Source organism: Durotheca rogersii, assembly GCF_024521655.1.
Source record: "Durotheca rogersii strain YMJ 92031201 chromosome Unknown GGS23scaffold_18, whole genome shotgun sequence".
Lineage (NCBI taxonomy): Eukaryota > Fungi > Ascomycota > Sordariomycetes > Xylariales > Xylariaceae > Durotheca > Durotheca rogersii.
Window position 1 is genome coordinate 13,434 of NW_026251249.1, and position 21,553 is coordinate 34,986.

The 21,553-nt window shown below is 55.4% G+C and overlaps 6 protein-coding genes across 6 annotated transcripts; 3 read left to right on the forward strand and 3 right to left on the reverse strand.

The window, feature by feature from the left end:
* Nucleotides 1–763: 763 nt before the first annotated feature.
* GGS23DRAFT_576117 (activator of Hsp90 ATPase) lies at nucleotides 764–2,510 on the forward strand. The gene is made up of 4 exons (XM_051516839.1): nucleotides 764–1,018; nucleotides 1,282–1,558; nucleotides 1,622–1,704; nucleotides 1,762–2,510. The coding sequence occupies exons 2-4, from the start codon at nucleotides 1,336–1,338 to the stop codon at nucleotides 2,422–2,424; spliced, it is 969 nt and encodes a 322-aa protein (XP_051370002.1). The 5' UTR covers nucleotides 764–1,018; nucleotides 1,282–1,335; the 3' UTR covers nucleotides 2,425–2,510.
* Nucleotides 2,511–3,938: 1,428 nt separating this feature from the next.
* GGS23DRAFT_598460 (glycoside hydrolase family 2 protein) lies at nucleotides 3,939–7,338 on the forward strand (the record flags this gene model as incomplete). The annotated part of the gene is made up of 3 exons (XM_051518783.1): nucleotides 3,939–4,679; nucleotides 4,748–5,791; nucleotides 5,848–7,338. The coding sequence occupies 3 exons, from the start codon at nucleotides 3,939–3,941 to the stop codon at nucleotides 7,336–7,338; spliced, it is 3,276 nt and encodes a 1,091-aa protein (XP_051370003.1).
* A 4,427-nt stretch (nucleotides 7,339–11,765) lies between these two features.
* Nucleotides 11,766–13,587, reverse strand: GGS23DRAFT_598461 (uncharacterized protein; the record flags this gene model as incomplete). Its single annotated transcript, XM_051518784.1, has 3 exons — nucleotides 11,766–13,196; nucleotides 13,247–13,428; nucleotides 13,485–13,587. The coding sequence occupies 3 exons, from the start codon at nucleotides 13,585–13,587 to the stop codon at nucleotides 11,766–11,768; spliced, it is 1,716 nt and encodes a 571-aa protein (XP_051370004.1).
* A 2,632-nt stretch (nucleotides 13,588–16,219) lies between these two features.
* Nucleotides 16,220–16,561, reverse strand: GGS23DRAFT_598462 (uncharacterized protein; the record flags this gene model as incomplete). The annotated part of the gene is made up of 1 exon (XM_051518785.1): nucleotides 16,220–16,561. One exon carries the CDS (start codon nucleotides 16,559–16,561, stop codon nucleotides 16,220–16,222), a length of 342 nt encoding a protein of 113 aa, XP_051370005.1.
* A 235-nt stretch (nucleotides 16,562–16,796) lies between these two features.
* GGS23DRAFT_576131 (uncharacterized protein) lies at nucleotides 16,797–19,178 on the forward strand. Its single transcript, XM_051516840.1, has one exon. It carries the CDS (start codon nucleotides 17,016–17,018, stop codon nucleotides 18,942–18,944), a length of 1,929 nt encoding a protein of 642 aa, XP_051370006.1. The 5' UTR covers nucleotides 16,797–17,015; the 3' UTR covers nucleotides 18,945–19,178.
* GGS23DRAFT_576133 (zf-DHHC-domain-containing protein) lies at nucleotides 19,154–21,424 on the reverse strand. The gene is made up of 2 exons (XM_051516841.1): nucleotides 20,674–21,424; nucleotides 19,154–20,501 (listed from the first exon to the last, which is right to left on the reverse strand). The coding sequence occupies exons 1-2, from the start codon at nucleotides 20,760–20,762 to the stop codon at nucleotides 19,271–19,273; spliced, it is 1,320 nt and encodes a 439-aa protein (XP_051370007.1). The 5' UTR covers nucleotides 20,763–21,424; the 3' UTR covers nucleotides 19,154–19,270.
* Nucleotides 21,425–21,553: the final 129 nt, after the last annotated feature.

Genomic DNA, 21,553 nt, shown 5'->3' on the forward strand with positions numbered 1-21,553 from the left:
GTAGAATATAATCGATAATAGGTAACATTTAATCGCGGAGCCGGTTAAAGCGTCTTAAGCGTAGGATCGGATCGGGAATCCTATATAAAATTAGCGGTAAAGCATAAATTATTAACATAAAATATTAACCTAAGTAGGACGGCGTATATTTTCGCGGCAAGAGAGATAATTTTTTATAAATATAGCGTAATTTCGTAAATTAATAAATTATTCGATAGTTTAAATTCTTCCGTAAGTACGACATTCTTTAACTTAAAGCGACTCTATCTTAATTAAATTAAGGATGGATTATAAGGATAGATTATAAAATACGGAAAAGAGTAGGAATTATATGAATAGGAATAGAAACGTATAAATAAACGCGTTAGTAAATATACGTAAGGATCTTAGGGGATAATAAGGATACGCTAAATAAGAAAACCTTTATTTATCCCGCCGTTTTTATTAGGTACACGCATTTTTAGGGACCTATAGCGCGTTTTTTAGCCAGTAAAAACAGAGTTTCCCCTAAATGATACTCCTTTATAGGGTTATTTACAGGGTTATTTATAGGGTTATTTACAGGGCTATTTATAGGGGTATTTAACCCCGTAATTAATTAGTATAACAGGAGGTTATGCGTATTATAACTATCCTCCGGATAGGATCAGGGTGATCACGTATATGAGTAGGTACCTACCTCTTCCAAAGTGTCTACCGCAGATTACAAGTACCTGACCGGTACCTATCACTATGTACCTCACGTAAGCTAGCGGGACCCACGGCCAACGGGCCGACGTTTTACCCATCGGTGGACCAAATCTGCGATGGATCCCGCCTCCAATTTCGCCTTGACCTACCTAATATCTTCGTCGAAATTCTAGAGCTTTCGGCTGCGTCTTCAACCTTCTCGCCTTGTTTGGCCCCGAGCCCTGCTAGGCCAATGCTGACTTCTCCTCTTCGCCTTCACCTCCGACCCGCCGTCTGCTATGGTTACAGACTGACCCCGTAGTCAACCTTGCCCGTCCATCTGTCATCTGTAAGTTGTTGTAGTTATTTTGCTACCCTCTTCTCTCTTTCTTACTCTCTCTTCTCCTCCGCCCTACCCGGATGTTCTGATGAGACACCAGCTGGCACCAGTCATAGAGCGACTTGTACTCCTTTCTTTGATGACCATATGCTGTAGCCCTTGAGGCTGAGATCTGATGCACCTGCTATTCTTTCCCATTGTGCTCGCTGCTAGTTCCTAGTCCCGAAACCAACCCGAACGGATTGCTAACCGAGTTGCACATACTCCCTCAGCTTCCGACCGTATCCGGATATCGTGCGAACCTTAGCTCCAGTCCTTCTTCCACCATGGTCCTCCACAACCCGAACAACTGGCATTGGGTCAGCAAGAATGCTGGAGACTGGACCAAGCAGTGGTTCGAGGAGAATCTGACCCAGATCTCGGCCGAAGATGGAGAGGTCACCGCCAAGATTACCAAGGTTGTCAGCATGGACGGCGATGTTGACGTGAGCCAACGCAAGGGCAAGGTCATCACCATATATGACGTGAAGCTCGTCCTAGAGTATTCCGGTATGGCGCTTCCCTGTTGGCGAGATGTATGTGCCCGGTATAGCTTCTAATCCGCGGTACTAGGAACTGCTCCCGGAGAGGAGGATGTCTCGGGCACCATCACCGTGCCGGAGATTGCCCACGATACTGAGCAAGATGAATATGTCGTATGTATTGGCCTGCCCAAGTTGCCTCGCGCGGGGCTCCTGCTGATCCCGGGCTAGTTTGACATCGACATCTACTCTGAGTCGAAGGAAAAGCAGCCAGTGAAGGATTTGGTCCGATCCAAAATCACACCCCAGTTGCGAAGTGAGTTTTCGAAACTCATCCCAGCTCTGATCGCCGAACATGGCAAGGATATCCAACACGCTGCCGGCACCAATCCCTCCAGCGGGTTTACCACGCCCAAATACCACACGCCTACGAGCAACCCCACACCTACCGCCGCTACCGAGACCAGCACTCAAAAGAATAATGGCAGCGCTGTCAACACAACAACGGTGACGGATCAGGAGGAGTTCAGGACTACCGCGGCCGAGTTGTACCAGACGTTCACCGATCCGCAACGACTGGCGGCCTTCACCCGGGCCCCGCCGAAGAGGTTCGACGGCGCCCAAAAGGGAGGCAAGTTCGAGTTGTTTGGCGGTAACATTTCCGGCGAGTATGAGGAGCTCGAGGAGCCCACCAAGATCGTGCAGACCTGGAGATTAAACCAATGGCCCGAAGGCCATTACTCGAAGCAGCTGATCGAGTTCGACCAGAACGACGTAGACAGCGTAACCGTGATGCGTGTAACCTGGACGGGTGTCCCCGTCGGCCAGGAAGAGGTTATCAAACGCAATTGGGACGAGTATTATGTGCGAAGCATAAAGAAAACGTTTGGGTAAGTTATCGTCGTTATCGTCGTCGTCATCATCTGTCTAGGCCCTTTTATAAGCTAACAAGAGATAGTTTCGGGACAATCCTATGACCGGAGATGCATTTCATTGCTACGAGTCCTCGCAGATCTCCTATCGCTAAGCCGAGTCACAAACACTATAGAGTCCCATGATAGAGAACTGGTTCCAAGGTAGGGACGGTTTGCGTGATAATCCGGATCAAGAGTTTAAGGCGGCGCACGACACCGGGATCGTACTATCGTCACCAACGTCTGCTTTATACTGTCTATTCGCAAATACTTTATAGATGCTGATCAGAACAGAACCCCTTTCAACTCACGTCACTATCTCTCTCCCACCGCTCGCATTATAGTAGATGTTCCCGACTTCTGGTAATAAGGAGGCCCCGGCTCTCTCCTGTCCAGGTCCTGTCCAATGGAAGAGGCGAGTCCACCGTTTGTCTAATAGTCATAGGTGAGCTGAACGGTGGCACGAACGGATGCCTGGTTTCTACATGAATATGACGAGACCAATTACGCTGAACAAATTACAAACCGATTGCATCTATCCTCTTGTGTCCAACTGGTGCTATCACCTTCTGCATACTCCCCTCGGCTTTTCGGAATAGGGCCGAGAGTCTGGAAAACAACTAGAGATTATTCAGTACATTCGACATTGGCCCCACGTAGATATATTTACATTTGTTGCGAATGCTTGAATATGTTTACCAATTGCTATGACTGGGAGCTGATCGGCTTTAATAAGAAGATGGCTTCTAGATCATCAGGAGCCGTGATGAAGTACCTTCTCCAAAGCAAGATTGTCTAACCTTCACAGGAGAAGCAGGCGTCCAACGAGATGCCCGACTACGCGACAGCTACGGTATAGTTGACCTACGTGCTTCAATTCGACCGAAGTGTGTCCGTTTTGCGGAATCTCCAAATCCCCAACCTCTCCACGTGGCGCGGGGATCGTTCCGGGCCAACCATGCCCATACACCATACCGCAACCATACCCGAGTAACCTTACCTTGCAACGAGACACGTATGCGCCACCTGTCCGAGTAGTCGAAGTAGCAAAGTCCGCTGCTAATCTTGAACTTGCAATACGGCCCCGACGATTTCTTGCGGGGTTCACATTCCTTCCAGGCTCCGAATAAGTGCCAAAGCGACAACCCCTCTATTACCTCGTTAACCAGCCAGATCCCGCTTCCACTAGGTTTCGACGTCCGGGTCATTGTGCTACCATCAAGACCCGCAAGATCGTCCGTGAGAGGGCGTCGCGAATCCCCATCCTCCCTTCGGTTGACTGGTCCCGTCTGATGGCAGTGGCCTCTACTCGCTGCGGCCGCGTGGGACCTGGATATCCTCCATTGAGCGACAACGGAAATCGTCAAGAGCTATCGGGCAGACAGTAGGGCAGCCTAGTTGTAACTCTCGCGTTCGCGATCCGCATTATCTAGCTAGGTCGTGTGTGCGTGCGTGTGTGTGTGTGTCCGGCTTCGGTCGGTCATCGGCGTCACGATGTCACTCCCCGACCCCTCTTTCGAAAAATCCAACCTGGTCATCCGCAGCACGTCGGACATCCACGTGGATCTAAGCCTCGCCAGTCCCGGGCTCGCACCCGATCCGCAACCTAGCACGCCCCGGATGGGGGAGACCGAGGTGCACCCAGCCCGCCTTCCGGACTGGAGCAATCTCGAGGTTATTCACCGCAACACGCTGCCGCCGCGGAGCCACTTCCACGTCTACAACTCGGAGGAAGACGCGCTATCTGGCGACGTGGCCCGCTCGCGGGCCGCCCTGCTGTCCGGCAACTGGGGGTTCGAACTCACGACGGGGCCGTTCAAGGGCTCCCGCAACTTCTACGAGCCCGGCTTCGACACCTCCGGATGGGCGCTCATCAAGGTGCCCGGCATGTGGCAGCTGCAGGGCCACGGCAAGGGGCCGCAGTACACCAACGTCGACTTCCCCTTCCCGGTCAACCCGCCGCACGTCCCGTACGACGACAACGAGTGCGGCCGCTACGTCACAACCTTCGCGGTGCCGGCGGCCCTGAAAGACGGAGCGGACCAGTGGCGCCTGCGGTTCGAAGGCGTCGATGCCGCCTTCACCGTCTGGCTGAACGGCAAAGAGGTCGGCTACTCGCAGGGCTCCCGGAACCCCAGCGAATTCGACGTATCGGCGTTCCTGGCCCTGGATTCCGAGAATACCCTGTGTGTTGAGGTCTATCAGCGATGCGACGGGAGTTACATCGAGGATCAAGTACGTATGTCGTGGGTTTCCGGAGCATAAGGAGGCACTAATAATCAAAACCCCGCCCCTGCTTCTAGGACCAGTGGTGGCTCAGCGGCATCTTCCGAGATGTCTGGTTGCATTCCTTCACGGGTAGCCGTTTCGAGGATTTCCACGTCCAAACGCTCCTCGATGACGACTATGTAGACGCTTCGCTTTGGGTCAACGTTACCCTGAACGAGGCCGGCGAGACAATCACGTCAAAGCTTCTAGACGGCGAAAAGAGTGTGGTCGCCAGCAATTCGCACGCTACTCTCGACAGGTCGAGCACGTTCGAGTACAGGATTGAGAATCCGCACAAGTGGACGGCGGAAACCCCCTACCTATATACTTTGGTGCTTTCCGTCGGGTCTATTCACGTTGCCCAAAAGGTCGGCTTCCGCCGGGCGGAGCTCATCGACGGCGTGTTCTGCGTCAACGGAAGCCCGATCAAGATCCGCGGGGTGAACCGCCACGAGCACAACACGTACTCTGGACGGACAGTCCCGTACGGGAGCCTGAAGTGGGATCTCGAACTGATGGCATCTTTCCAGATTAACGCTATACGTACATCCCATTACATAAACGACACGAGGCTATACGATCTAGCCGACGAGATGGGCTTCTGGGTCTTGGACGAAGCCGACCTCGAATGCCACGGGTTCGAGCCGATCAGCAGCAACCCGGCAAGCTTCACCTCCGACAACCCGAAGTGGAGGAAGGCCTACGTGGATCGTGCCGTGCAGATGGTGATGCGGGACAAAAACCACCCGTCTATCATCCTGTGGTCCCTCGGCAACGAGGCCTTCTACGGGCGCAACCACCAGGCGATGTATGACGCGATCAAGAAGATCGACGACACGCGCCTGATACACTACGAAGGCGACAAGCAGGCGCAGACGGCGGACATCTTCAGCCGGATGTACACGTCCGTCGACGACATGATCAAGTATGCCGAGGAGAAGGACTGGGAAAAGCCTTTCGTGATGTGCGAATTCGCACACGCCATGGGCAACGGCCCGGGCGCCATACAGGAGTATATCGAGGCCTTCTACAAGTACCCGCGGCTCATGGGCGGTTTCGTGTGGGAGTGGGCGAACCACGTACGTTTTCCCGCCCGGAGGACAACTTACCAATGCGATCTAACAATCTTCTCTAGGGCCTCGCAGCTAAGACGGAGGGCGGCGAGGAGTACATGGCATATGGTGGCGACTTCCAGCCGTTCGAACCGAACGACGGTAACTTCGTTATGGACGGGCTCTGCAACTCACGGCACTTTGGGGGCCCCGGACTTGACGAGTATGGCAAGGCCATCGAGCCGGTTCAGGTGCTCGAGACGCGGGGCAACGACATAACCATTGTCAACCGCTACGACTTCTTAACCCTGGATCACCTCGAGTGCCATTGGGAGCTTATCGCGGACCGCCAACAGATCATCGGCCACAGGGTCTTGATCCCGCAGGGCGTCAGGCCCCACACCGAGGCAGTGCTTACGCTCGGCTTCTTTCCAACGACGGCATCGGCGGACACTTGGCTACAGCTAGAGTTCACCGCGAGCGAAGAAAGCAGGTGGGTACCGGCCGGCCGGGTCGTGGCACGATGTCAGATCCAGCTAACGCCGGCGCGGTCGCTCGCGATGCTCAAGACGCTTGCGGCACCGGGGCAGCCACCACGGGTAGAGCGTAAGGACGGCGTGTTCCTGGTGACGATCGCGCAGGGCACGAAGTTCGGGTTCGACACGGGGACGGGGACGCTGTCGTGGCTGTCGCGGGCGGCGCGGCCAAACCAGAACTTGATAACGGAGCCATTCGTGCTCGACTTCTACCGCGCGCTGACAGACAACGACCGCGGCGGGCGATTCGGCCCCGAGTGGCGGGCGGCGCGCCTGCACCAGACGCGGAACCACTTCTCGCAGATGTCGACGAGCGTCGCCGACAACGGGGACGTCGTCGTCGTCGTGCGGTCGCGCGTGGCGCCGCCGGTGCTGGCCTGGGCCGTCGAGGCCGAGACCACGTACACGCTCACGCCGGCCCACTGCAGCGTGCGGGTGCGGGCGCGGCCTAGCGGGGGCGAGGCGCTGCCGAGCACGTTCGCGCGCTTCGGGCTGACGTTCGGGATGCGCAACCTCCGGATCGTCGAGTGGTTCGGGCGCGGGCCAGGGGAGTCGTACGCGGACCGGAAGCAGGCACAGCTGGTCAACACGTGGGGGCAGCTCGCGGGGATGATGTGCTACGAGTACGAGTTCCCGCAGGAGAGCGGGAACCGGACGGACGTGCGGTGGGTGGAGCTGCGATCGCAATGGGGAGGGGGGAGCGCCGTCCGCACCGGCCGAGCTGCCGCCGCCGCCGACGACGACGACCTGTTCCACGATGGCCACAGCGGTGACGGTGACGGTGACTCGGGCCTGCTGCTGCGGGCGCGGTTCGGCGACCACGCGGGGGCGAGCTTCGCGGCTTCAAAGTACGCGACGCGGGACGTGGACGCGAGCGCGCACCCGCACGAGCTGCGGCGGCACCGGCGCCACGATTCCCTCGTGCGGCTCGACTGGTTCCACCACGGCCTCGGGACGGGGAGCTGCGGGCCGGCGACGCTGCCGGCGTACCAGCTCCGGACGGACCGCGAGTTCGACGTCGAGCTGCTGCTCGACTGAGCTGGGACGGCGGGTTGGGTGAGGTCGGGCTGGGCTGGGTTGGGTTGGGAGGATGGGATGCAAAATAAGGCAGGTATATATGAGTATAGGACGAGTGGTTTGTAGTGGGAGTTTTTGGCAGAGTGGAGGTAGAAGATGCTTACAAGTGCCTACAGGGGCCTCAGGTACAATACATCTCGGACCCGGTACTTACTTTGGCTACGCTCTGAGTTTGCTTTTTGGGTAGGGCTGAAGGAGACATAGTGGAATCGACTGCCTTCAAGCACTGTATACCCCTGATGACGTGTATCGGCGAGACCTTTGGCTGTCCTCGAGAGTGGATAAGCGACAGCGAAGCCGCGTTCACTAGTGAGGATACCCTCGAATGGCACCGCAAGAACAGCTCAACAATGAAGCAAGCCTGCCATGCCTTTACGCCCTAGAGGCAACGGCAAGATCGAGAAGGCAAACGCTGACCTGGTACTCTCGCAACATGATTCGCTTCGGGTCGGCATTCCGTGGGTCTCTTCCGTAAACACTTGGAAGGTAGCTGGCGTGTTGGTGAGGCCCATAGGCATCACGACCCATTCAAAGATGCCGAAGACGCCACGAAAGCTGTCTTGCGATCAGTAAAGGAGCGCTCCACAAGTGGGGTGTCAACTGACGGGGCTGATTCAACTGAGAACAAACTGACCACCTTAGGAAGCTTCAAGGGACAGCCGACTATTCAACCTATCCCCGGATCAGTCAACTGCGTGGAAGAGCACGCGTTCGCTGCGTCAGCACCTATTACCTATCGCTCGGGTTTCTAATTCCACCTTCAATTGCACACCTGCAATTCCACCTTCAATTTCCATCTTTCTACCTTCATTCTCAATCACCACCCGGCCTCCCTTTCTCCATCTTCGCGTCAGATTCACCCGAGTCAATCTCCATCTCCCGCTGTAAGATGGCTACAGCAGCACCCGTCTAGGTCAGCGACCTAACATCCTGTTGTCTTGTAAAACGTAGACGCCTACATTTACCTACGCCTTGCGTATGTAGGCTTATAAGGGCTGATCCCATTGCTACGTGGCACCTGTTCTGTCACCCGGGCTACCCTATACCCAACTTGCTCCTATCCCTCCCACGGGTCGATCCCGCGCCGGCTGGCACTTTTGGCGTTCACCACAGGACAGCGCTTCTAGCATGCCAGATTATCGCCAATAATAGCCTCAACAGTGGCTACTTGGCATTAGATCGGTCAGGCCAACAGCAGGTCGACACAGACTTAGATGATGTCTTGATAGAAGGGACTTATTACTTTGTTCTTGGTGAGAGTTCTAGTACGTGCCTTATTTTTTGGGGGGGGCCTATCAGTACATATCTAATATACTAAGATGAAACCTGCCCCAGTCCCTTTCCATATGAAGCAGGGCATATCTATCCTATTCGACGTATTCCAATTCTGTTCCGTGCGGAATTAGGTACTACTAATAGGATAAATATATCCTTATATTCTTTTATCATATAGGAACGTATTCGCATGAAGTCGTATATATACTAACTCATTTTATAGTCTTCTTCCGTATCTATATAACTTCGCACGCCTTCGTCCGAAGAAGCTTATAACCGAATTCCTCAAACTCTAACCCGCCTAACCCATACGAAGCAGTACGATGCCGGACAATATTACAATTGATGGTGAGGTTCGGCTACGTCCGATTAACCCCAGGAATGCCCGTCCCTGAATGGCTAGGTACTATCGAGGGCTCGCCATCCTGTATTTGATTGGTTGGATACTAAGCGGTCCCCGAGAGACTTCGTCGATGTTACTACGATCAATGACGACGGCTACCTAACTTACCGATGGAGACAAGACGGGCAATACGTCGAGAGGAGCATCCAAGGGAAAAACGGTCCGGGGGGGTCAGACTTGATAATCGATTGGTTGTTCCGTACAGTCCCGTATTAAGTTAGAAGTATGCCGCGCATATCAACGTAGAGTTGTGCGCTTCTGTAAAGGCTAGTCCCACCGCACCACTACAAGTATATGGAAGACACATGGGATGTGTTGCATCGGGAAGGGAGAAGAAGACAGCAGCATTCGAGCCACAGTTGCCAGCGGATGTCGAGGCATCTGCTACAGGGCATGGCAGGACAATCTGAAGACGCGCAGTCGGACTCAGAGACGATATCGCAAGGATATGATTATACCGTGTCAGATACTACGGCAGCTGGGCCACAGCCCCATGTAAAATATCTTTATAGCTCCCCAGGAGGCTCAGACGGGCTCCCCGAGGCAGAACGAGATAAGAACACCCAAAGTTTAGGTAAAATATATCTTCAGTGCTCCGGAGTTGGCTCGGCCTCGACAGGAAGGTCGTCGCTTGAATCGTTGGTCTGTAGCGCTTAGGTTTAGAGGGAAAAGTTTCCCTCCAACCTACACTTAACGTTTTATATTATGAGCTTGCTACCATCCCCCGACGGTTCTGTTTGCGCTGATTCTGGGTTTCTCCCTGCGTATATTGCTTGGAGCTGCGCCACCCGCTGCGAGGTTGCCCGCTGAATGTAGGTACCGTATGTGTTGCACATATGCAGAATTCGCGGCCATCTATTACACGATGTTACGTGGGTTGTAAACTGTATTAGAGCGTGATTTTCAGTCGTCGTGTTAAGGCTCCAGGCCTTGCTTGACCTTGGAATCCCTTCTTCTGTCCCCCCCCGCTCTTGGCAAATGGCAACATCAAGTCACAGTATTATTTGATATGCGACTTGACTAAACCACCACCAACCCGAGTCGGCATTTTGCTACCACTATCGCATCATACCTAATACTGATACTTACACGCGAGGGGCTACTGTTGTATTGCAGGCGAATAACTCGTCGGATTCTAATACTCGAGTTAGGTAATATTAGTAGGTGTCTCGGACTATTACACTTGATGCAGGTGTATGATGCATTTACTAATCACCTGCTAATAATCATGTGCGATCGTCTTATTCACCACGGCTACGCAAATGAGAAGTTTTCCATATTATGACGACCACCTAATATCCAGCATTTGCATACCTGCCGAAAGTTCACGAGTTTCCCAAGGCTAGTGACAATGGAATAAGCCGCAAAAAAGGTGTAGATTTCGTAGGTACTTTAACTTTAGTAACACGCTACCCTGAGTGAGGCTGGAGTTTCGAGATTCTCTTCCGCACGCGCTGCAGCCGGGGAAGACTGCCGCCCTCTCTCCTTTCCGTCTGTGCCGGCAGCGTGTCCCTCGGCTACGTTTCGCCGGCATCCCTCGCCGCGCTCCCCTTCCTCTAGCATCCCACCGCGTTCTGCGTGCGCTAGTCGCACGAAGTCAAGGGCGGGCGCGCGTAGTCCTCGCGCCAGCTGTCTCCCTGGCATGCTGCGTTGTAGCGCTCGAAGTAGTCGACGACGGGGATGTTACGTCCAGCCCACGTCCTCCTCCTCGTGGTCCGTAGCCCCTGTCTTCCCCACAGCGCCCCCCCCCCCACCCCTTCTCGCCTACTCTGCGCTGGCGGAGGGAAGTCCTTGGCGAGAAGCTTGATCACGGGGCCCGCAGGCATTTTGTCCAGCGACTCTGGGCACGGGTAGTTATACAGGTATTACCTTGCTTTAACGACAACTCCCACACTCTTATAGTTTATATTAGTTGCGAGGAAGCTCCATGAAGAATCAAGCTCTGCGATATAATATGCCGTTTAACGAATAGCTATTGAGTAACTTTGTCTGTGAGATGAAACTTGGGAACGCGTTCTCCTTAGAGGGGTGTCGAGTCTGTAACCGGCGTGAGTATGATGGGGATAGTGGACTTCATCCCAGTGGGGATTTCGAAGCTTCGAAAGGCAGGCTATTAATTTTAAATTCCGAGCCTTCTGGGACGATTCTGTTAGAGGATTGGGGGTGGTTTTACTGGCAGATTTACTTTTACGATTCCCAAGTGGTTGCGCTACTGTTACCCAAGCCTAGGGTCACGGTGCTGCTGCTAACTAATAGCACTATCGTATAAGATGTAAAACATATGAACTCTCCCTATTATACAAAGACTGCGGTAGTGAATGACATGCAACGCAACGATGAATAGTCGCCCACCAAACTGTTAAAGAAACGCAAAAAAAAAAGCGTACAAATACTGCCAATTGAACCAGCCCTTATATGCCTACATTCCGCAAAAGCATAAATGTAGGCGTCTACGTTTTACGAGACAAAGACAATAATGTCGCGTAAAACGCAGACGCCTACATTCTACACTTGTAGTATGTAGGCTTATCAGGGCTGATCCTGTACGTGACAAATAGGTAAAGCAAACGCAAAAGCCGAGAGTATCCCCACCTCCATGCGACAGGTACTGGAAGAAACACCATGAACCGTGGAGAGAGGTAGTAGGGAGCAAAGCTAGGTATCGTGACAGTTTGCTTCAGGAGGAAACTCCGGTGAAGCCCATTACTGGTCACGGACGCCTAGACGATGACTGCCCTCCATCATCCCACGTGACGCTCCCATCGGAATGCATATGATACCATCTGTTATATCTGTCATCCCAGGTCCAGTAATCGTCGGCTCCGCTGCTCGGGGATCTATGGCTTCCCGCACCGCTGGTTTGCCCACGTGAAGATGACTTGCCCCTCTTGCTGCTGCTCGCCGAGCTCTCCGAAGGTGGGGGACGAGATTTTGCTTCCTCAGAAGTTCTCCTCCTGCTCTCTTCCAGGAGGGTGTCGAGGGAGGCCCGGATCTCTTTCAGTCGCTTATCTTTTCCCCAATCAATAATGTTGCGGACGTACTTGCGAAACTGTATGTAATCATCAGGCTCTTGGAGCAAGAAACTCTTGACATTCGCCATATAGTACCGAAGGTCATCATGCTTCCACGAGATGTGGAGTCGGGCCTCTGTGCCACGAATAGCGATGCTGAATGCGGCACTGTTAATCGTACTGACTTCACTGCTCTTGCACTGCTTCAGCTGGCGGTTTAGGCGTTCGGCAATGTTGACACACGATGAAGACCCGCCAAGGCATTGATTCGTTGCCACCCAAATGGTCCCACCTCCAGACGGTCCGTCGCCCTTAAACTCGATGACGAAAAATGGGTAAATCAAGTTCTGACTGTTTGCTACCATCTCCGAGCCCATAGAGGCCAGCTGCCCCTGCTGCTGAGGAAAGGCGTTATGGAGGTTGTATCCATAGAGCATGTCGGGCACCGGATTGCTGACTTTCAACTGGGACCCGGTATTGGGGACGGCGTGCCTGGACATTGGTAGTCTGTCGGCACGTTCGAGGGGGTCGCTTGGGCCCGGGTCAGGAAAAATTTCACGTCTAAAATAATTTTCCACTTGAGGTTCACTGGCGCCCAGTGAAAGTCGTTCTAAAGCCGTATCTTCCCACACCTCCTCTCGCGACGGCCCTGGAGAGGTGCGGTCTCTGCGCACATCATCAATGAGAGTAGCAATATGTTCCGGGAACTGCTCGCGGGAAGAGCGCATGTAGATGTTGTTTGCCGGCAGGTTCACATCCCGGTAAAGCTGGTCCTCCACCAGGCTCCTCGAATACGACCGGCTGGAGGCACCCGACGGTGCGACCGACTCCGTGGCTGCATTTGAACGAGACCCAGAAGAACCCGGCGTGGGCGGAATGACAAATTTGTCGGCATCCCGTCTGGAACCCATCTCCGGCGCCGATCTGGCGAGCTGCCTGGAAACGGGGCTGTCTAGACGGTGAAGCTGGCTATCCGACCGGCAGTGTTCTTTTCGCTCTGATCCAACAGACTCGAGCCACTCGGAGACAAAAGTGTCGACAGACTCGGGATGGACGGGGTCGACGGAGTCTCTGAGAAAGGAGGCGTATGGTCGCCTGGGAGGCTGAGGCCTGGGCTGTTGTAGCGTCGTCTGCGTGATGTCCGTTAGTCGTTGGCTTGCGTCTAGGACCGTCTCCATACCTTGTCCGTCTTCTCTGCTTTCCCGGCAACCCCAGGGAATTGTGCGTCCGTCTGCGTCAACCGGGCTCTCTTCGAGGGTAACAGGTCGCTCTCGGACGTCGCGTCGAGCTGCCTCTTCGCCGTCTGCACTGATGTCGCGTCTTGAGCGTCTACCGTGAGCTGCTCTCGGCGGCTCTGAAGCTCTGTATCGGATGAGTTAACAATCGTCTGCTTTCGCGAGACATTGATGATCGCGTACCTGTATCCTTGTCTGTAGCAGCGTCCGGCGGTTTCTCTTGCAAAGTGTTGGATGGGTTCGCATGAGAGAGGTGGTGCGGCGTCTTGGGGATTCTGCCGTCCATTATAAGGAACGTGTCGAGGCATGTAGGGGGGATTTTATTCTCCATCGGCGCTCAGGTTGGCCCACGGAATGACCTGCCGAGATCATGGGCTTCGTCGCAGTCGTTGAGATTTGTTGTGGTCGCAAACTAGATAGGCAGTTATTTTAGGCGGCAAGACGTGGGGGTGTTTTTGACATGTTGGCTGTTGGTGGCTGCTTGCGGGGTAGTTTGTATCGCCCACCCCGGCCGAAGTTGGCGTTTTGGCCTTCTATTCGCTAGCGGGCACGAACTGTTGGTGATAAGCTGCTGGTGATAGCTTCGAGCCGTGAACATCCAATTCACTGCCAACCGCGCTGGTGGAGTCGTTCATATGAGCAGAGCCGCGTGGCATTGCGGCCACGGGTGTTGGTAAGGCGAACCGAGGCCCAGAGTAACGTGTCTGATCATGACAGCTAATCATTCGCAGCCGCCCCAGCCTTTTTGCCGCCTGAGGTGTCCCGGCATATATTGGCTAGGTTCGAAGGCTCAAAAAAAATCCGAGGTGTATGCATTCTCGTAAGGCAGCAGCTCCAACCAGCGAATCATTCTTCGATGAGGATTGAGCCGCATCAGCAACGGCGGGAATTGATACCAAAAAGTGCACCTCGGAGCAGCTCAGCCTTCGCCTTGGCGGCAGACTCGACTCCACAGTAGAGTGCAAGTTGATTCTTTTGCATCGGAGATGGCCTGAAACGGCTATCCAGCCTCCAGCCGTCTTAAATAGTGCTCCTGAGTAGGATACAGTCTACTAACACGGAGTAGTCGAGCTAAGGTTAATTCCATTACTACACTTGAACGACCACCTACTGCCGCCACCACTGGCGCTAATTGCACTACTACAATACCTATGCAGTTGGTTGCACCACCACTAGGCGCCTAAGTTGCACCACCACCAAGTAGTTGTACCACCACCACTATTAGACACCTTTTAATATATTACCTTGATATGCACTTTTAAGGCAACTTTTGATTGCGAAAAGGAATTAGTCAAGTGCAGTTTCGCATGGCAGTTAGAAATGCGTTTGAGAGGAAATTTCCATAACCCTTGCAAGGAACTTGATAAAGCTCGGCATAAAGCGGGGTTTTCCGTTTAGTCGGGTCAGAGGTTGGGGTGAGGCACACTGGGATTAGTTGGGATGGTCTGCGACCTCCTCAGAGAAAAACGCCCATGGCTAGATGAGACCAAGGGTGCGTAACCAACGCTTCCGCTTCAAGGCGCGTCGCCGGATCGTAGGTACGTCAAGGCCCTGGGTAAGGGGTCGACCGACAATGACGTCTCGAGCGCCGATGTCCTCGGAAACGCCTTGAGCATGCCATCCTTCCCCCCGAGTTACGCCGTGAAGTAGGTAAGTCCTAGCAATGCGTAAACCGCCCTTGGCTTCCACACTATTGAACTTAGCGCGGCCGGGTAGGGCACCTTAAGCGCCGCATCGAAACCTTTCCTAAAGCCAACATCCATCTTGCGTTGTTTCTGTAGAGCCGTCCATCGGCGCGTTAGGCCGCGCCAATGGTCTTCGTTGACGTGCTTCGACGAGAGACCAGGCGTAAAGGCGCAAGGCTCACTTAGGTATTTGATTGCAGCAAGGATACGGCTCCTGGTACAACTCGTGTGGTGCCTAGGACTAACCGCTTAGTATCGAAGCTGTCGAGATGAAAGACGCATCTTCTTTTCTAGGATTACTCACTGCGACAGCCCAGAAAGCGATAGGTGTGGGGTGTCCCTTTTCGTTTATAGAGGCAGGTTCCGCTAATCATCGCAACTGAGCCCTGCACAGCAGGGGGGCCACAGAGTCCCGTCGTAACATGCCAGGAAGGCGTATTACCGGTGACCAGTAAACCAGAGGCATGGTCGTTACCTTCTAGTAAGGGTTCCTAAAACGCTACGAAGGTGGCTCATATAGATGAATATATGCGATAACTAGCTCTATAAAAACACTCTACGTCTTTCTGCAAATCTCGGGGCCTGGTTGGTGATGATGGTATCTACCTAGCTGTAGGGAGTCCGCTGAATCGGCCGCCGCTAGCGGGGTTCGTAGGAACATACCTAACGTAAACCAATTCGGCAATTCCACCGTTTCATCGAGGTCAAAATTACTTCCTAGCGGGAGGCTGGTTGAAGACTCGTGACAATACTTGGTGGTATTATGAGCCGCCATGGTGCTATTGGTAACCTGGCGGACGCTGCAATGTACACAGCAACTGGTATTGTTAACCTACCTACTCTAACGAGTAGACACCAGCTTTTTCTAAGGGTGGCCCGGCGCCATTGGACTTCTCTTCCCCGTTCTCCTTGTCTATCCCATTTCCGTACTAGGACTCGGAAAACTCCATGATTCGGACATTGGCGAGTCGCCTCAGCCAAATGACAATTCGAGGCCGTCGATGATTCTTTTCTGGCGGCGTCCGAAGCGAGTATCCGTGCCGCTTTGGCGAAAGGCCGCCAGAGTTGTAGTACGAGTGAGCGCTTCTGCTCACGCCAGTGTGTGGGGACTAGACGTGCTCTCCCGGGTGCGTGGCTGGAAGACCAAGGTTGCCGTAGCTCGAATGGAGATGGCATCGAAGAAATATCTGGAATAGTCCTGGGGTATCTGGCATGAACCTCGTCGACTGGCCCTCAGCTTTTCCCGCCGTCCCGACTGTACTCTACAGGTAGATCCATGCCGACCCGGCGGGCAGTCAGGCGGACGCGTTCCTCTTCGTCCATGCCCATGCCGGGGTTGTATCGCTCCAGCAGCGTCGTGTATTGTCGCTGCGCCCTGAGGTATTGGACTAGCTGTTCGGCCTGCTCGACAGAATGCTGGTGCGTCGGATCGGCTGAGAAGCTCTGCCGCAATCGTTGGTGGAGGGGCGATCGCGCTTGTGATGCTGGGGATGAGGGGGCTCTGGGCGCGAGCTCTCGGAGGAGAGAGCGGTAGAGCGAGCGCATCTGCGCCGGGGTGGACGTCGCAGCCGGCATGGGGGATAGGCGCGGTCGTGACGCGGCGGTGAATCGAAGTCGCGCGATAGGACGAAGGGGGGAGAAAGGGGTGGATTAGGACGAGGAGGAGAGAGCGATAAGATAGGTACCTAGAAAATGAAGAACGCCGATAACGACGATAACCTAGCTCACCCCTTACGTAAGCTGGGGTCTCGCGCATGGCCCGGCTAGCATGTGTCTGACAACTTTTCCACCAGCTCTTTTTACGCCTCCCTGTGCAGCAACATCCGATATACCTACCTATGGATACGCCCGTCGCCACCACTTGCCGTCTAGGCTGCTAGTCGGGCTGCTAGCTAAAGCCGTGGCAGATTCAACAGGCCACGCTGCTTCATATCCACCTATTTCCCTGCTCTTCTCGGTCAAGCTGACGCTGTGCCGTTTGTATGGCACACAACCTCAGTGTGCTGAACACGGCGAGTCAACCGAGAGAATGCTTCCCTCGGCCCAGCTCCGTGCGCTTCTAGCCATGCCGGCCTCCCTCCGGACGTGCTTAGCGAGCGCGCATTTGCGCGAGATACCGAGCCGGATTTGCTTCTTCTCGACAAGCCCCAGGCGCTATATAAAGCCCCCCAACATCGCCGGCTTCCTGGTCCCCGAGTCCGAAGCGTCCTTTCCCGTCGAGATCAGCCCCGACGAACTCTTCAAGACGTCTTACGTAACTTCCGCTCCGGGGAAACCTCTGCCGGAGGAATTGACCACACTCTTCATGAGAAATGAACCCAAGTTTCTGTATGCGCAGGGCGACTTCTACAAGCTTAAGAAGAACACGCGCATCCCCGAAATATGCGTGCTGGGTCGGTCGAACGTTGGAAAATCTACCTTTATCAACGCCCTCGCCGGTAGGAGTAAAAGCGCGCTGGCCTTCATAAGCAATACGGCCGGGAGGACTCGGTCAATGAACGCGTACGGCTTCGGGCCAGCGCCGACTATGAAGGAAATTGCCGCCGAATCCTACCTGTACAAGGGAAAGGAGGATATCCCCACCCATTCGTGCTACGTGATAGACTTGCCTGGATATGGATTCGCATCATCACAGGACTGGGGACGCAACATCACCCTATTTCTGACTAAGAGGGTCGGCCTCAAGGCGATTGTGTTGATTGACGCCGCGGTCGGGCCGAAGGATACCGATTTCCAAATATTGGAGTTCCTGTGCTCCGTCGGAGTGCGGACGGCCATAGTTTTGTCCAAGGCGGACAAGGCTAAAGGCGGCATCGAAGATTTGCGCGCGACTTGCTCCATATTGTGGCAGGGCATCCGCGCGGCTGAAAACAAACTGCCTAGCAGCGGCTGGAGTTGGGAGAGGGAGATATTCGTGACCGCTCTTGGTGCAAGGGACAGTGATATCGTGAGCACTGGAACAGCTGTTGTGCGATTGGTCGTCGCTCGCCTGGCTGGCTTGGTGACCGACAACCGGCCGAAAGCGGAGACGAATCGGGGTTGGTCGGGTAAGGTTGTTTCTTTTGAAGACCTTCAGTACATCTCGAGTCCGGGTAAGGCCTCGACCCCGAAAGATACGACACCAACGCTCGCTTCCCCCCAAGTTGGAGCGGTCGTCACAAGCGACACGAGCCCTAAGGACTCCGTTGCCGCTCTAGAACGCGCCTCGGCCGAGACAAGTCCTAGAACCGTGCATATGATTACTCCACGGGCCTGGAGCGATTTGAAGAGACGGAGCAGCACGGGTTTTTTCCACTCGAAAGCATTTCACAGCAGCGCGATATCGCTCGACGAGGTGTCGACGAAGGTAGCGCCGGAGCCGGAGCCGGAGCCGGAGCCGGCGCCGGAGCCGAACCCCGACTCGGTGCGGCTGCGCGAGGCCTTCGACGAGTTCATCAAGGGGCTGAACCGCTCACAGACGGCGCAGACCTTCCTCGAGGAGAGGCGGCGCCTGCGCGACCGGCAGCCGCCTCGGCCGCTATGGCAGCGCAACATTCTCCAGCGGGCGCAGCGGCGCGAAGCTCAGCTCCTCGAGCGGCAGTTCCCGGAGCAGACGAAGCAGATCGAGGCGGTGCTGCGGGAGCGGGCGCGCATCACGGAGCAGGAGGCGCAGCAGCGCGGTCGGCGCGGCAGCGCGGCGGCCCGGGCCGGCGGGGGCGCACGGCCGCAGGCGGGGCCGCGGGAGCAGCAACAGCCGCAGCGGGCGCGCGAGCCCGACGCCGGCGGCGACGACGAGCCCGTGACGGCCGACATGCTCGCCGACATCATGCGCACCCCGACGCCCGCGCGGCGGCTGTCCAAGAAGGAGCGCAAGAAGGAGAAGAAGAAGAGCCAGAAGGAGAAGCAGGACGCGGCCAAGGCGCGCACCGACGAGATGGACGAGTTCGAGGCCAAGTTCGCGCGCGCGATTCGGAAATAGAAGGGGTAGGGGGAGAGGTGACGAGCCGCGAGGCGTCCGGTCGTGCACACGAGATATGTATCGTGTGCACACCTATGTACGTGCCGTAGGACCCTGTGCCGCGCAAGACGTTCTACTCTACCTGTATATCTAGGGATATATGTATATATCGGGGACGCTACGCGGGAAAGGACTAGAGAAACGACTCCTAGACATTGTAGAAAAAGCAAAGCAATTTGAATTCTAATCATCGTATTCTCGTTATCTTCGTCAAAGTCGAGTTGCTCCGTTTCACTATATTTCTACAGCGGGGTATATATGTACAGGGATAACTCGCCAGCCCTCCCCTACGACGCAGCAGCAGGGACCGCCGACTTCGCGACCCTCGACACCTTCGGGCGCCTCTTGTTGGTCCTCCGCTTGCCCCTCTCCAGGTCTGCCGGCGCCGCCGCCATCGCGGCGTCCAAGGCGCTGCGCGAGCCGAAGGGGTCCGGCAGGAAGATGTCCGCCAGGTTGTCCCAGAAGCCGAGGTCGTACAGGTTCTCGACGTCGCGCAGGCGCCAGACGCGCTCCCACTCGCCCGCACCGGGGGGGACGGAACCGTCGGCGGCGGCGGTGGGCGGTGTGCCGTCCTCGGTGCGGACGAGGACCTGGATAGCCTCGACGGGCCAGCGCGCGAGGGGCGCCTCGAGGCGCGGGTTCTTGACGCGGTTAGCGGGGAGCGCGCGCCGGAAGGCGCAGCCGTCGTCCATCTCGAGCTGCCAGTCCTGCCATTTCATGCTCTCGTTGGTGGTGGTGCCGCAGTAGATGAGGTAGAGGTGGTAGCCGAGCAGACCCCAGATGAGGGGGGAGGTCATGAGCGCGAGCAGCGTGACGGAGCCGACGCCGACGTCAACCTGGATGCCGAAGGTAGCGAGCATGATGTACTCCCGCCAGGACCAGCCGGGCGGCTTCGGGAACAGCACGAACTTGGGGTTGCGGGTCCGCGCGTAGTCGGCGACGGTGCGCAGGCCGAGGGCGGCGCCGTACGCTGTCAAGGTGGCGGTCGAGAGCAGCAGCAGGAGGAACCAGTGCTGGTTGCCGTAGCCGACACAGTTGTTGATGAAGACGCAGTGGTGGTCCATCCTGTGAACGCAGCGCTGGCAGACAGAGCAGTGCTTCGAGCGCGGGGGCTTCAGGAGGCTGCAGGTGCGGCAGGTGTGGCCGGGGTGGAAGAGGGCGAAGTCATACGGATAGTGTGACATGTATCGGGCGTGAGTAGCTGGCGTGATGACGCCCGGGTCGCCGTGGGCGGCGAGGTACAGGAATAGGTACGGCAGGGAGATGGCGATGCTTCCCGCGACTTGGTTCAGCGCACCCAGGCGCGGCCAGACGCCTGGTAGGTACATGTACTCGCTGACGGAGAGCAGCAGCACAAAGAAGATCAGCACGGTAGGGTGTCGGCCGTACATGATGTAGTGGCAGAAGCTCCCTAGTCCCGTGGTGAGGCGGCCAGAGGTGAGGCGCTGGTCTAGGGCGAAGACGGCACCCGGGATGGATACCCAGATCGCACGGTGCAGCCAGGCTATCGGGGTGTGCCTGGTAGTGGTGGTCAGCATGACAAAAAATAGAAACAACAGGTGCTGCTCTCGTCTACTGATCGATTCAACAATTCGCCGAGCAACAGGACAGGCGTTACGCGTTGCGCGTTGCGCTGCGACGCGGCGTAATGCCACGATTTGAAGATCGGGGTTTGTTGTTCTTGCCATACCTTAGAGCCGGAAGTCTGCCAAAGAACGCGACGAGGGTCATGAATGAGATGGCGAGGACGATTAAGACCGCCTTCGTTAAGGCACCCATGTTGACTTTTCTGAATAATACCAGATGCAAGAATCGCGGAGTCTTATTTTTACTATCTTGGGCACGATGGCTTGCTCGGGGTCCTCTTTTTTTCTTCGCCCTCTTCGCTGTTTTACCGCTTCGTTCCTCTTCGCCGCCTTCTCTCTTTACTGTTGAATTGGCCGCCAGAGAGAGCTGCTCCGATCTCGACCATGGCCGAGTCGTCGCGCGAAGAAGGAAGAGAAGAGGAATGGAAATGGGACGGAGGAGAGGAAAGAATGCGGTAGAAGGAGGACAGGGCAGAACAAGGCGCCTGTCAGCAGGAAATGGGGTGGAGCATCGTGAAGTGATGCCGAAATGCGAAACTGCTGGGGAACCTGGCGAAGACGGGGGGAGACGAGGACTGGGACTGAGCGGACCACGAGGACGGGCCGTACACAGCGGCGAGAATAGTAAAAGAGACCAGCTGGGCGGGTTAAATTCACAAGCGAGGATAGACGGGACTCATGGGCGCATCAGCTGGCGGTTTAATACGTAGAGGTCGTGGCGGTCGCTAGCAGAGGAACGGGAAGAGGAAGAGGATGATGATGAAGCGAGACTCGAGATCCAGCACAATTCAAGGGTACGTCCTAGTGGTATATACCGGATGTACCTTGCCTTAGGTTAGGAGGTACCTCCTGTAGGACTGATGACAGCATGAGGCTGTGTATCCGGTACAGTACTTTAGGCAGGTGTCGTGTACCTTCGCATCACTGGCTAATGGTGGGAAGAGGGAGCGCACCATGTACCTGGCTGCCGAGGTAGGTCCTAGA

What these genes read in the sequence shown, in the direction of transcription:
- GGS23DRAFT_576131 (XM_051516840.1), top strand. Translation starts at nt 17,016, where the DNA reads ATGCTTCCCTCGGCCCAGCTCCGTGCGCTTCTAGCCATGCCGGCCTCC.
- GGS23DRAFT_576133 (XM_051516841.1), bottom strand. Translation starts at nt 20,762, where the DNA reads ATGGGTGCCTTAACGAAGGCGGTCTTAATCGTCCTCGCCATCTCATTC. An exon ending in GGCAGACTTCCGGCTCTAAG is followed by an intron (nt 20,502 to 20,673) that starts GTATGGCAAGAA and finishes CACCACTACCAG; the next exon opens with GCACACCCCGATAGCCTGGC.
- GGS23DRAFT_576117 (XM_051516839.1), top strand. Translation starts at nt 1,336, where the DNA reads ATGGTCCTCCACAACCCGAACAACTGGCATTGGGTCAGCAAGAATGCT. An exon ending in GCTCGTCCTAGAGTATTCCG is followed by an intron (nt 1,559 to 1,621) that starts GTATGGCGCTTC and finishes CCGCGGTACTAG; the next exon opens with GAACTGCTCCCGGAGAGGAG. An exon ending in CTGAGCAAGATGAATATGTC is followed by an intron (nt 1,705 to 1,761) that starts GTATGTATTGGC and finishes ATCCCGGGCTAG; the next exon opens with TTTGACATCGACATCTACTC.